The following is a 14,212-nucleotide window of genomic DNA, read 5'->3' on the forward strand; positions in this document are numbered from 1 at the left end:
TCACACCAGTGTTGTAATATTTTAGAATTTTTCATTATAGTTTAATTTCATTTCATTTTGACTTCTTCTCCTCCAATTCGGTTAGTTTGATTTAGTTTTTAGAGCGGGTTTGCTAGTTTTTATTAGTTTTTATTTTTGATGAATACTTCGTTTTTTTCAGTTTATTTTTAGTAGTTTTAATATTAATTTCAGTTTTTTTTATACTTTGGACTATTTTTGAAGTGCTGGATTCAAAAATGTATTGTGTAATAAAAAACTCAACAAAATAAACCATTAAAAAATATTCAGTTACTGTCCCCAAATACTGTAAAAGTCCGCAGGATTGTAGTCTTAAGCCCAAAATGCTGCTTAAAATAGCCAATTGACTAGAACACACATTAACATAAAAGTTAACACAGAAATCATACTAGGTAGAAAAACATTAACAAACCCAGAAACCCAAAAAACTCTACAGGTTATACTCATTTTTACCAGAATTACGAAAATTACAAAAATGCTTATAAAAAACAAACATGAAATCGAAGCATATTTTACCTATAAGTTCAGTTTGTTTTAGTTGATTTTATAAACACTCTCGGTTCCAGTTAGTTACTTTTTGCCATTTTTATTAGTTTCAGTTAACAAAAAGTGTTTTAATTTTTAGTTTTCATTATTTGGTTCACTTTCATTAACTATAATAATCTTGATTCACACTGAACAGTAACTGATGGTAGGTATTGCACTTTCTACTCAGAGCTCTGTATCTGTAGCCTCTTGGGAGTGTAAAATAAAGTACTGACGCAGGAGGTGGCTAAGGTTTCAGGCCTTGTGTTCTGCAGGGATTGTGTATGATTGCAGTGGTGACCCCTAGGGGGATTGTGAGGGGGTTTGTTTTGATGGAGTGCGAATGTGTGTGTGTATATATATATGTGTGTGCGCGCGCATAAGAAACATTAAAAAAAAAAAAAAAACATTTTAATGATTTATCTTCACTTAAACTTTTATAAACTGTATTTTTCGCACTATAAGGCACACTTAAAATCCTTTAATTTTCCCAAAGATTTTCCCATCAGTGTGCCTTTTAATCTGGTGCACCTCATGTATGAATTCTACCGGTCGGGTATTAAGGATCGGTAAAGCCACTCTGAATAAAGTGCAGCGCTATAAAGGAGTTTCAGTTTAGTTCTCCAGCATTAAAGCTGGAGTAGCTTTAGCATTAGCTGGTAACCACTATTTTCCTGTTCAGAGGTGAGTATTATCAGCCTGTAGCCTGCTACTAACCCCGGTTAGCACTGCTGGAACAGCAGTAGCATTACTCGCTAACAGTGCTAGCTAGCTCTTTCGCCTTTCAAAGTGCGAGTATATTGGACTGTAGCCTGCATGTTTACTGTGTTAAAACAAGCTACATGGGACGAACCGCTAACTAATATCACCCTGGCTCACCGAAGCATTCAGGGTTCCTCTGTACAGTGCTGTTCAGCAGGTTAGCTGCTAATGCTAATGCTCTAGCCTTAGCGATGGAGAAATTTAGGGATCTAAGCTTACTGTAAATTAACGGAAGCTTTTTACTGACCCAAATAAACAGTTTTCAGGAGAGAAATCTGTGTAGTTTAACATCCAACGCTCGTTTGACTTTAAAATAAATTATTTTTTTATTACAGTTTTGTATAATTATTTTATTACAGTTTTGTTTAATAACCACCATCCAGCAGCAAGATCTGCTGAATTAAAAGTTCTTTATAGTGTCTCTTAAAATGCGCCTTGTAATGTAAAAAATATGGTACTTGTATTTTTGGCAGGGATAAAACACAAACGATACTAAAACAAGCTGGATAAAACTTTATCAATCCATTGAATTAAAGCTTTTGGGGAGATTTAAATTGAAAATTGAAGAGGATCGGACAGCACTCGTATAATGTTCAATGTATTTATTAGACTCACAGATAAAATACGAACATTTCAGCCCTTAGTGACCCAGTAAATACTCTCTACCACAGCACAGTTCAGATCTCAAACAGCTAAATTAACTACTACTGTTAAAGAAGAGTTCAACAGATAAATGCAGAGATTATACAGGCAGAAGAGGAAACAGCAAATGTATGCCTCATGAGGCAGCAGTGGTGTGGGGGGTGTGTATCTGAGGTAGAGAAGAGGAAGAAAGTAAAAGAGAGTGAGTTAGTTATGGAAATTAATCCATATATTTTTATTTTAATTAAATGTAAGCAATGTACCTTCTGAACACAACTTTTGTGACACTGTAAATTATTTTCTAAAGAAATCTGCTAATAAGTCTCCTTTCTCTGTAAAAAGAGTGAATTATGGCATTTACTGTAGATTATCCCAAAGGTTAACAAGTGTAAAAAGGAAAACTTCCAAAATGTCTGCATACATAAAATGTTAAAATTTTAAAGTAGTAATTAAACAGGTTTTTAATGCTGTTACAAAGCAGCTTTGCAGAGTACTGGGTCTGAGTCTCTTTTGAGCAGTTAGAGGTTTTATAATGACTAAAAAAAACTTCCTCTTAGCAGGACATAGAAACCTTGTAAAGGAACCAAGATAAAAAAAGGGGAACATATCCTCCCCAAGCCCACAACAGATAACAAAACTCATGTCTATATCTACTTTAAATAGTGCAGCTTTTCTTCATTTTTAACTACAAACCCAAAAATGTCCCTCCCTGTTGGATCCAAGTTACATTAGTATGTAGATTCAAATTTCATTCAGATCTGATTCTCAGATCTAATATGACTGGTTGGTCTGGTTTTGGTTATTTGAGAGATGGTGGTTCTTGACATCAGAATGTACAGGTAATAAAAAGGCTATTGGTCCACAGGCATGTTATAATATAGCGTAAACATGAAGACATACTACAATACATTTACATCTCTGGAAAAAAAAATGAGAGCACTTAAATATTATGAGTTTCTTTGATTTTACCAAATTGAAAACCTCTATAATATAATCAAGAGAAAGATGGATGATCCCAAGCTATCAAACATTAGAAGTGGTGTAAAGTTATCCAAAAGCAGTGTGTAAGACTGGTGGAGGAGAACATGCCAAGATGCAGGAAAATGTGATCAGAAACCAGGGTTTTTCAACCAAATATTGATTTCTGAACTCTTAAAACTTTATGAATCCGAATTTGTTTTATTTGCATTATTTGAGGTCTAAAAGCTCTTCATATTCTTCGTTAATTTGACCATTTCTCATTTTCTGCAAATAAATGCCTTAAATGACAATATTTTAATTTGGAATTTGAGAGAAATGTTGTCTGTGGTTTATAGAATAAAATAACAATGTTCATTTTACTTAAACATATACCTATAAATAGCAAAATCAGAGAAACTTATTCAGAAATTGTGGTCTCTTAATTTTTTTTTCAGAGCTGTATGTAGATAGCAATTTTAATTTGTATTTCATGCTGTTTAACTGTGTTCTTTTCAGTGAAGATTATAAAATGCTGCTGAGAAGTGTGACAAATGGCAGGTTTAAGTAAAATGTTTATGCTTTACTTGCACAAATTAAACTTTATAAACAAACTGACGTAAATTAATTGAAGTTCAACAGTATCTTAATTTCTGTGTTAATGATGTACAAGCTGACACACACACACACACACACACCGCATAAAAACTACCCTGAGATATTATAAGACGGTAAAAAAGGATGTAGTTTGCCAGGCCTAAACTTCACTACATTACTATTACTGTCCCCCTCCCAATAATACACAGAAATACTAGAGTGAAAATACAATTATTTAATAATTATCATGATTTTGTGGTGAGTTAATGCAATTATTTTTAATTGATTGACATCACTAATATATATAGAATTTAATTTGGCTTTTCGTCCTTTTAATTTATTTACCTTTAAACAATAAATCATTAAAAAGAAAATCTGTTAGGCCGCATGGTTTACACATATGTGCACTGTTTGATATTTGTACTGGACTTCTACTGTGATTTTAATGTTTTCTTTGGTTCAATTAAGATAAAAATGCCTTAAATATATAGTTTCTATAAATATATTTATTACGCAGTTATATTTAATATTCGTAACATGAGATGCACAGAAATCAGTTTAACATATCAATTAAATATCAAAAATACTTATGCTAATCTGAGCTGCTTTGGACAATTTACAATTAGTCTTTATTTGTATATGTGACAGAAAAGAGCAGTTTTGGATCAAAGGATCACCGTTTGATTCTACACCTCTAATATCAAAGCACTATGCAGATGATTTACAGTAAAGTCACTTCTTCTTTACCCATGAAAACCTTGTGTTAAAAACAGGAAAGGTGGTTATGCTAAGATGTGGTGAGCCTATACAGGAAGACCAGTAAAAAAAAAACCTCCCAAAAACCCCCTCCAACTTCTGAATGTTTGGAAGGTATATATATATATATATATATTTTTAAACTTGCGGTCTTTATGCTTTAATTAAACAATTTATGCTTTAACGACCGCATCACAGCAGTGCCAATATGACACGTTATAGCACGAACCTTGAGTGTATTATAGCGATTATACCACAGTTCCATTACTGCTGTTTATTGAAAGATTTTGAGTTAAACAGGACGAGAAACTATGATTTGTTTGGTTGTAAACACTCCGCCAGTTAAAAAAGTTCCATTACTGCTCTGCTTTAGCTGCACTGTAAGCTCTGCATTATCTGAGATTTCAGTCAAAATTGTGGAAATCTAAGAGTACTGTTAATAAACAGAAGAGCTGTATACATCCAAATAAACAGTTTTTCAGGAGAGAAATCTGTGTAGATTAAAGTCCAGCACCCGTTTGACTGAATCCACCTTACATTCAGCTTAAAATACCCTATATTAACTGGAAAATATATACACTTAAGCTTTTATTTTAATAATAACAACTCTTAACCTAATATTGGTGGCTGAGAATGTGTGTAAAATGTGTATTTTCAAATTTCTGGGCTTTTTTTATTTGTGGGACCGTGTCTTTGTCTGCACCGCCTATTGGAGACATGGCGTTTATTTACTGTATCTATAGGATCTAGCGGCTCTCAGTGATGTTTATTGATATCGCATTTGGTTTGTATTTGGTTTGTAAGTGCTGCATCGTGGCTAGGTTACCTGTATGTGGCGGAGTAATACTTAAAGAGCTTCGGGTACAGTGCATTATCGCCAAATAATGTCACTAATAAATTGCCTCTTAGCCAATCACATTGCAGGGTTGGAACTAACTGTGGTATAATAACAAATATATATTTGGATGTTTTCTATTTTTTAAGACTGACATTAAGACAGACATATGAAGGTAATGATTCAATGTTAGAGTTATCATTATAAAAAGGTCCTCACAGGCATAGCAAACCCAACAATTGTGTGTTGAGGAGTCTGATGGTCTGAGGGCAGAAGCTGTTGCAGAGTCTGGCAATGGATGGTCGGATGCTTCTGTCAGATGGCATCAGTGAGAGGTGACTGTGTGAGGAGTGGGTGGGGTGGCTTTGTGGATGCAGCATGTGGGGTGGTGTAGTGTGGTGTAGGTGTAGTATAGGTGTAGATGTCCATGATGGAGTGGAATGAAGCCCTCAAAAAGGCTCTCTACAGTCCGGCTCGCTAAATTGTGCTTAGAAATAGTGCACCGTCATTAAAAGTAGGTGCATGATATAAAAAAAAATGTGTTTTATGACAGTGCTGTTGGATATATAAAGATCTAAATTAGTTTTAGTGTATCAAAAATGTTTTTCATCCCTTGGCTTGGCTGTGTTTCCTTGTACCTCACTCTTCCTCACTCTACCACACACTGCCTCGCTTTGCCTCCAGTTTCTAGTCACATGACCACAGTCTTCAGCATGAAGAGCTCCCTCTGTTTCTACACATGGGTTATTCAGTTTGAGTTTGTGTTTGCTGTGAAAACTCATCCCAATAAGAATTAAAATATGATTTTTCGTACTGCCATAATTAATTAGTGCATTTGTTAGCATGTTATTTTATTATACTATATTATATATGTAGAAATAAAGAAAGCAAACACAATTGACGAAGTGGAGAGGACTGAAGAAGCCTTCTGCTTTTCAACTGTTACAGAAAAAGAGAAGTCCAGAAAATGCAGTAGCCTGTTTTTGACCTCAAGCAAACAGAATGTCCTGACTAGTATTTGCTCATTTGTTTAGGTGTGCTTTTCTTATGACCACGTTAGGTGTTGTCTTATGTCATCACGTTTACTGTAATAGTGTGGTTCAGATTGTTAAGGAATGCAGTGAGTGGTCTGTTGTGCATGATTCACGGGAGAGGAAACTGTTAGTCACTTACAGCAGAATCACATGATGCCCTTTTAGTGTCTGCTTTCTGTCACATTAACATGACTCTTCCCTGTTTCATCAGCAACAGGATCCAGGAATTGAATATATATTAATAAATATCTAATAATTTGTCAAGTGCATAGATTGTGTGAATGTTTTAACACAGTTTAAAAGCTTTTTTTATTATTTTTTTTAACATCATGGTCTGCAGTTTTACAGTTAGTTAGTGAAATAGAGCTTCCTCAGTATGTTACATTACAGTATGTTTCTTTCCCTTCAATACATGATTTTTTAAGGATTAGGTGTATTAAAAAACTAGCTACAGTTGTTATAATGTGAGAGTGGAAGGTCCTCACAAGAATATCAAAACCAGCAAACGTGTGTGTGTGTGTGTGTGTGTGTGTGTGTGTGTGTGTGTGTGTGTGTGTGTGTGTGTGTGTGTGTGTGCAAGGAGTTACTGTGTTTCCAGTTCACTTTTAGTTGTTTTTATGTTTTTTTTTTTTTTTTTTTAGCTTTTGATTTTAATGTTTTATTTTACACTGTGTGTAGAAACAAACACTAAAACTGTGTTTAAACAGTTTGCACTACAACTACAACCATATGACCTTTATTTTACCCACTTAAAAGAACTGGAGTGACACCTTAATGTGAACCAGATTTATGGTTGCCTAGGTGTTTTTCAGAAGCTAAATATTAAGCTTTATTTTTTATAGAAGCATAAAGCACTGAGTAATCTCATTGACTGCCCTGAGTTAGATTTGCACAATTTAAACAGCTTAATATTTTAATCAATATGTTCTGCCCAAACTTAACTGATAAGCTAAGTTAACGGTTACCTACCATTGTGATTTCAAGGTTAGCATGTGAGGGAGCGATAAAACTGGATCGTAAAGTAAACTTCAACTTCAAAAGAATGCAAGAATGCAGTGGCCTAGTAAGGATTGGCGATTGGCATCCAGATGTTGTACATTTTTATATATTGTAAATGTAAAAAGTCTTTAGAATGAATGTCTAAAATAATAATCAACCAAGTGTAAATGGCAATATATACTTCAAATAATGCAAAGAAAACAAATTCATGTTCATTAAGATTTAAGAAATAAAGAGTTCAGAATTCAATATTTGGTGGAAGAACCCTGTTTTTTAATCATAGTTTTCATGCATCTTAGCATGTTTTACTCCACCAGTCTTACACACTGCTTTTGGAGCAGTTTTGATCTTAGTTTCACTGTAAGTTTAAGGGGCTTTAGTCATGAATCAATAAATACATCTGTAACACTTTCTTTGAATTTCATCTCTATAAGACTCTATAAACATACTCATAAGACATTATAATGCATTCATAAGGCATTATAAACATGGCTATACATATTTATAAAAATGTATAATTCATTATAGCAATGTTTATGATGCATCATGAACTGTGATTATAATGCATTAATAGCTGTGTTTATAACATGTTACACATCAATAACAAGAAACTCAGTCCCTGCTTGCAGACTTTATCATGACTAGAAAAGCTTCCAACTTATAAACACACCCTCAATAATCCTATAAGTATATTTTAACCACTCATGAATTATACTTGTCTTGAATATAATATTAGTTATAGTCAATTATAATGTATTATAACAGGCCTTTGTGCGCTCTAAGTAAAGTGCCAGACTTTCATTGAGTGACTAGATTATTAATGATAGAGATATACTATCTTAAGCACAGCTTATAATGTATTATGATCACAGGTCATAATGCTTAACAAACATGGCTATAATGGGTTATGCATTTTTATAAACATTTATAGCCATGTTTATAATGCCTTATGAATGCATTATAATACGTTATGAATGTGGTTATAGCGTCTTATAAAGATGACATTCATAGGAAGTGTTACCAATAAATCCCCTACAGGTTTTAAGGCGGTAAACAAAACAACACTGGAAAATATTGGGTTTCTGACATCACACCTCAGTTTCCGAAGGTGATTTCCTTCTCTGTGACTCTGTGCATTTGTGAACAAACTTTTTTTTAACCCTTGATCTGAATTGTTTGCTTAATTGTTCAAAGATTTAGGAGAATAATTGGAAATTAAAAATGTATTATGTTTAATGAGCTGTTAAATGCAACATAAAGGGCTACATTACAAATAATCAAAAAAAAGAACACTGCCTTAAAAACAGTTTTTATATATTTAATATTTAAGAATATTTTCATATTTATTTTTCCACAGAATTGTGTTTTTGTTTAGTGTAATTTATTGATTTATTGTTTATAAAAAGCTTTTGAGAATCCACATGTCCAGATTTACAAAAGCTTTCCTTTGAAATAAAATGCGTTAAACGGTACTAACTAACTAACGGTGCTAACTTTTAATGTTAACCCATCTCAAGAGTCCAGATATTCAGTACTAGTCAAAGCTTTGGAATATAGAATCATGTAGTAACTTAAAAGTGTTAAACAAACCAAAATACTCTGTGAAGAAGCATTTAGGTGATCTTATCTGGGAAGCTGTTAACTCGTGGTTTCTGAGGCTGGTGAACTCTGATGAACTCATCCTGTACAACAGAGGGAACTCTTGCTCTTCATTTCCTGGTGCAATCCCTGATGAGAGCCAGTTTCATGATTTTTGTTTTTTCTTCATTTATTAATTAAAACATTGCTTAAATATGACTATTCACTGAATGCCAATTCTAGGGAGGCAAGAAGTTCAAGTAATTGACTCTTGACAAGGCACAGCTGTTAACTGAAAGATGTGCAAAGCTGTCATCTAAGCAAGAAGAATCTAAAATGTAAAACATATTCTGGTTTAGCACTTTTTTTTGTTTACTAAATATTTCCTTTTTTTTCTTTATAGTTTCAGATCAGTAAGAGAAATTAACCACAAATTCTACATGTTTGAAAACAGACAAGAAGCAGACAACCGAAATTAAACAAAATGTTTGAAGGACATTAACTGTACCATTTTTTTTGTTTGTTTGTTTGTTTGTTTTTTTAGGAAAATATTGATTTTAAAATTAAGTTTAGGGAAGCGTTTTTTTTTTTTTAATTGTTTTTTTGTTTTTTATTCTGTAAATAATTAAATCTGTGAAAAAGAGTGGGGGAAAAAATCCTCCACAGAGATGTAGAAGACTCGTTGCCAGTTATCTGCAAAGCTTGATTGCAGTTGTTTCCTCTAAGGGTAAAGTGCACAACCACGTTATTAGGTTTAGGGGGCAATTTAAAAAAGTAATTTTTATTAAAATAAATAAATAAAAAAGTATAAATAAATATATATAAATAAATATATATAAATATTAATAAATAAAAAAAAAAAAAAAAAAAATATATATATATATATATATATATATATATATATATATATATATATATATATATATATACACACACACATATACATACATACATACATACATACATACATACATACATACATATATATATATATATATATATATATATATATATATATATATATATATTTATTTATTAATATTTATATATATTTATTTATATATATTTATTTATACTTTTTTATTTATTTATTTTAATAAAAATTACTTCTTAATAAATGTTATATTTACTCAGGTTATTTTTGTCTGATATTAAAGTTTATTTGATAATTAGAAAAATATCAGTACGACAAAAAAGCAACCAAAAAAAAAAAAGAAATCCGAGGTGCAAATCCTTTTTCATGCCACTGTACGTTCCAGCCCTGCTGCAAAATCTGCAGGAACTATGTAAGAATAAAAAAGCTTTATTTGATGGATTATCACAGGACTTCTTTAGGAACCTCTACAACTCCATGGCCGAGACTTCTGGAATGTTGTATTACACATGTAGCTCAATAAGTGTTGCCCATATCAGTCTACGGTCTAACTTTTATCTTCCTTCTGGATAGCACTGTGGAGCACTGCAGGAGTGTGAAAGGTTGTGCTCGTTTATAAACTCATTTGATCTCATTTTCTCTCCATTTACAGTTCCAGGACCTTCTGGCTCCTCTAAAACAGTGAAGCCCGTCGCTGCAGCAGGAAGTAAAAGATCCATTCAGCAGATGGATGAGAAATCAGAGGCCTACAAATCTCTCTTCACTTCCCACAGCTCTGCCAAGCGCACCAAAGATCAGCTGTCCAACTGGGTCACTCACACTCCCTACCACTTTTGAGGGTTGTGTTTAGTTAAGTGTGTGGAAGCGCCCTCTTGTGGAGAATTGTGTGAAAGAATATTTTAGTTTGTGCACACTGTTACCTACAATACAGATTTTTTTTTTATATAAACCCTCTCCATAATTTTACATTATAAGGTTTTTTTGGGTAGAAGTGTATGATGATCCTTCTCAAATTACTGTTGTGGTTAAACATTATTGTTGCATGTTTTATTTCAATTTTTTTGACAAACATTTTTGAGGCTTATTTTTCTTGCTTTATTTCTTTTTTTTTTAATGTGTGTGATACAGGTGCATTCCACAAACATAAAAAAGTTACTTTATTTCAGTAATTCAGTTCAGAATGTGAAACTCTGAATCCATAGCTCCATAAAAGTTGTCAGCAGAGGGAAGCATGAAGTTCTGTAAGATTTTCCAGAAAAACACTGATGATCAGTAATTGTATGGAGGGACATGTCATCTGCTGGTGTTGATCCACTGTGTTTTATTATCAAGTCTAAAGTCAGTGCAGTTTTGTTTTCCCACAAAATCTTACAGCACTTCATGCTTCTCTCTGCTGACAACTTCCATGGAGATGCGGATTTCATTTTCCAGCAGGACTTTTGCCCACACTGACAAAAGTACCAATTGGTTTTATAATATAATCTAATTTTCTGATTTTCTGATTTTTGGGATTTCATTGGCTGTAAACCATAATCATCAACAATAAAAGAAATAAAAACTTAAAATAGATCACTCTGTGTTTCATACATCTATATAATATATGAGTTTCACATTTAAAACTGAATTACTGAAATAAAGTAACTTTTTAATGATATTCAAACGTTCTGAGATGCACCTGTATCTGTAATTTCTGCTCTGTTGTCATTTTTCATGACTCCTGATTCACTGCTTATTCTGCATCACTAAGAGATGCAAGTTTATGGACATAGCTTTGGACACTTTATCAGGTACATCTTCCACATTTACACCTGCACACCTTATCCCAACAAGCCACTGCTATGAATTTGTCACTGAAATGCCTTTTTTGTGGGTGCATAAGGTAGCAGGGGAGGCTGCAACAGGTTAACTACAGTCAGAATCTATAAAGTCAGTCAGAAAACTATATACTGCACCTACAGGTGCATCTAAAAAACAAAACAGAATATCATTGAAAAGTTACTTTATTTCAGTAATTCAGTTCAAAATGTGAAACTCATATATTATAGATGAGTTTTAGATGCATTTATTTCTTTTCTTGTTGATGATTATGACTCACACCTAGTGAAAACACAAAAATTAGAGTCTCAGAGAATTAAAATATTATATAAGACCAATTGGTGTTTTTGGCAGTGTGGGCAGTGTGCCAAGTCCTGCTGGAAAATGAAATCCGCATCTACATAAAAGTTGTCAGCAGAGGGAAGCATGAAGTGCTTTAAGATTTTGCTGGAAAACACTGCACTGACTTTGGACTTGATATAACACAATGTGGATTTCATTTTCCAGCAGGACTTGGCACTCTGCTCTCACTACCATAAGCACCAATTGGTCTTATATAATATTCAGATTTTCTGATTTTGGGGTTTTCATTAACTGGAAGCCATAATCCTCAACAATATAATAAAATAGATCACTCTGTGTGTAATACATCTATATATCATTTAAGTTTCACATTTGAACTGAATTACTGAATTAAAGTAACTTTTTTAATAATATTCAGATATATTTTTGAGATGCAACTGTACATGTATCTGATAAAATGACCAATGTGTGATAGAGTGGGTAGGTGAAGCTAATGAACTGGCAATTCTGTGTGTATTTAAATATTGCTTTTTAGAGTGATATTAGAAACAGCATTTCCCAGACCCTTGCCTGGCTCCCAGCTCTGCACATTTTAGTACTTTTCCTGCTCCAGGCATGCTTTATCTAATTAGTTAATTCCTTGCATAGTTGCAGTGGGTGTGTTAAAACAGGAAATCTAACTAATTTTGCAGGGTCCACATCTACTAAGACTACGGTAAGTATAGCTAAAACTTAGTTTAAAAATTTAAAAAAATTAAACTGTCATGAGGAAACACACAGATGTAGGAATGTGGCCTACGCAGCTTTTTTGTAAGCCTGCAATTTTAGTACATGAAGCCCAAGATCTGGCATTGTTTAAATCACTTGTCTATAGTCTGAGTCTGATAGATAATATGCTTCTTATTTGTTAGAATATATGTAATCCTAGGTGCAGCAGTTTACAGCAAAGTGATTTATAAATAAAACTCAACACCCAACTTTGTTTCCTGGTGTTAATTTGAGTGGCCACAAGATGGCAGCAAAACATTGACTTTGGCTATCAGGCCTTATAGAGCTCTGAAGATCAGATAGATGTTTTAACCGGGAATTGTAAAAAAAAAAAAAGAAAAAAAGTCTTGTATAAATAGTATCTTGTATAAAAGCTCAGAATTTACTGTTGCATTTTACGGGTTTTACAGTTATGTTTTGTGCTTTTGCTTTGGTAAAGTAGCTTTTTTGTGTAATTAATTACAAAAGGTGTTAGTAAAAGAGTTCATTAAAAAGTTAAACAAAAAATAAAAATAAAAATAAGTGCTGTATCTCCGTATTATAATTAAACACTATCGACCTGATAACCATGTGGATCTACATGCTAGTCCTATAGTTCATTGCCTATAAATGTTGTAATGAGTCTGTGGGTTTACAAGTCAACCAAAACAAAAAATATATATATATAACTACTCATATAAATAACATACAGGGGTTCTCTTGAAATTTAATCACTTAAACAGCTTTTTTAAGAATTGTTTTTATACTAAGCTCATGTTTTCAATCGTTTAAATACTTAGATGGTTTAGTCACTTTTGGTTGTTTTTAAACATCTAAAAACTTAAAGGTGAACTGTTTTATTAAATCTCTTAAAAAAAACTATTAAAGCCACAGTTCAAAGTTTAAGTGTTGCTTAGGACTGTCTTGATGAGAGCGTTATAGATTTATCTTACAATAAGTGGACATGACCTCAATAATACTTGATAATCGTGATAATCGCGTCGGTTGTTTGTTTGTATGTGTGTATGTCCACATATATAACAGTTACGCTAAATGACTGGCTTGGCCAATCAGTGCTTCAATAGTTATAATTGCGGTTTCATACACAGTGTTCACAGACTGCAGTAGGTAAAGAATAAAGTATACATTTATTTTGTATACAATTTAATTTTTATGACCGTAATATTATGTATTGCAATAATTTCTTCAATGATATAGCGTCTACAAAATATTGTTTTCGTGAATATTGCTATTTAATAGTGTTGCTCAATGTTTAGCCCTGTACTTTTTTAAACAACCGTTTTTAACAGATATGAGTGTGTGGAACCTTTTAGTTTATTAAGGAGCTTTTTTTTTTTTTTTTTTTTACAAACATTAATGGTATGAGGTGTGATTACCTGTTGTTTTTTTTTTTTGTGGCAGTAAAATTGGTTATTTTTGGGTATTGTTCAAATAACCGTTTGTGACACCCTTGTTATTGAAACGTAAATGTGACTAAACGGTCCCAACATTTTCGTACCATCTTAATATTAATTAATACTTTAATTGGGATTTTTGCGGGATTTTTATTGTCGCATCAGAGTACAGGTGAGTGAAGAACGTGAATGTAGGTTCTCACTAGTGTGCAGAGAACAATATTTACCGCATAGTAGAATAATTAAATAGAAAATTGAGATAACTCTACAGGATAAACAATACACACAATAACTTACACTATAGACATATAGCTGCAATTTTTAATAGAGTTGAATTAAAACAGTTAACATTTTG

General features: G+C 32.7%; 1 protein-coding gene across 1 annotated transcript in view; it reads left to right on the forward strand.

Annotated features, from left to right (window-relative positions):
- The window catches only part of rtf2 (replication termination factor 2), a 51,980-nt gene extending 39,308 nt beyond the window's left edge, over positions 1–12,672 (forward strand). Inside the window, exon 9 of the mRNA XM_007252676.4 lies at positions 10,230–12,672. Coding sequence (XP_007252738.2) covers positions 10,230–10,414 — 185 coding nt within the window. The 3' untranslated portion in view covers positions 10,415–12,672. The remainder of the gene's footprint in view (positions 1–10,229) is intronic.
- Positions 12,673–14,212: the final 1,540 nt, after the last annotated feature.

This window comes from Astyanax mexicanus, chromosome 5 (genome assembly GCF_023375975.1).
Source record: "Astyanax mexicanus isolate ESR-SI-001 chromosome 5, AstMex3_surface, whole genome shotgun sequence".
In the NCBI taxonomy this organism is placed as follows: Eukaryota; Metazoa; Chordata; class Actinopteri; order Characiformes; family Acestrorhamphidae; genus Astyanax; species Astyanax mexicanus.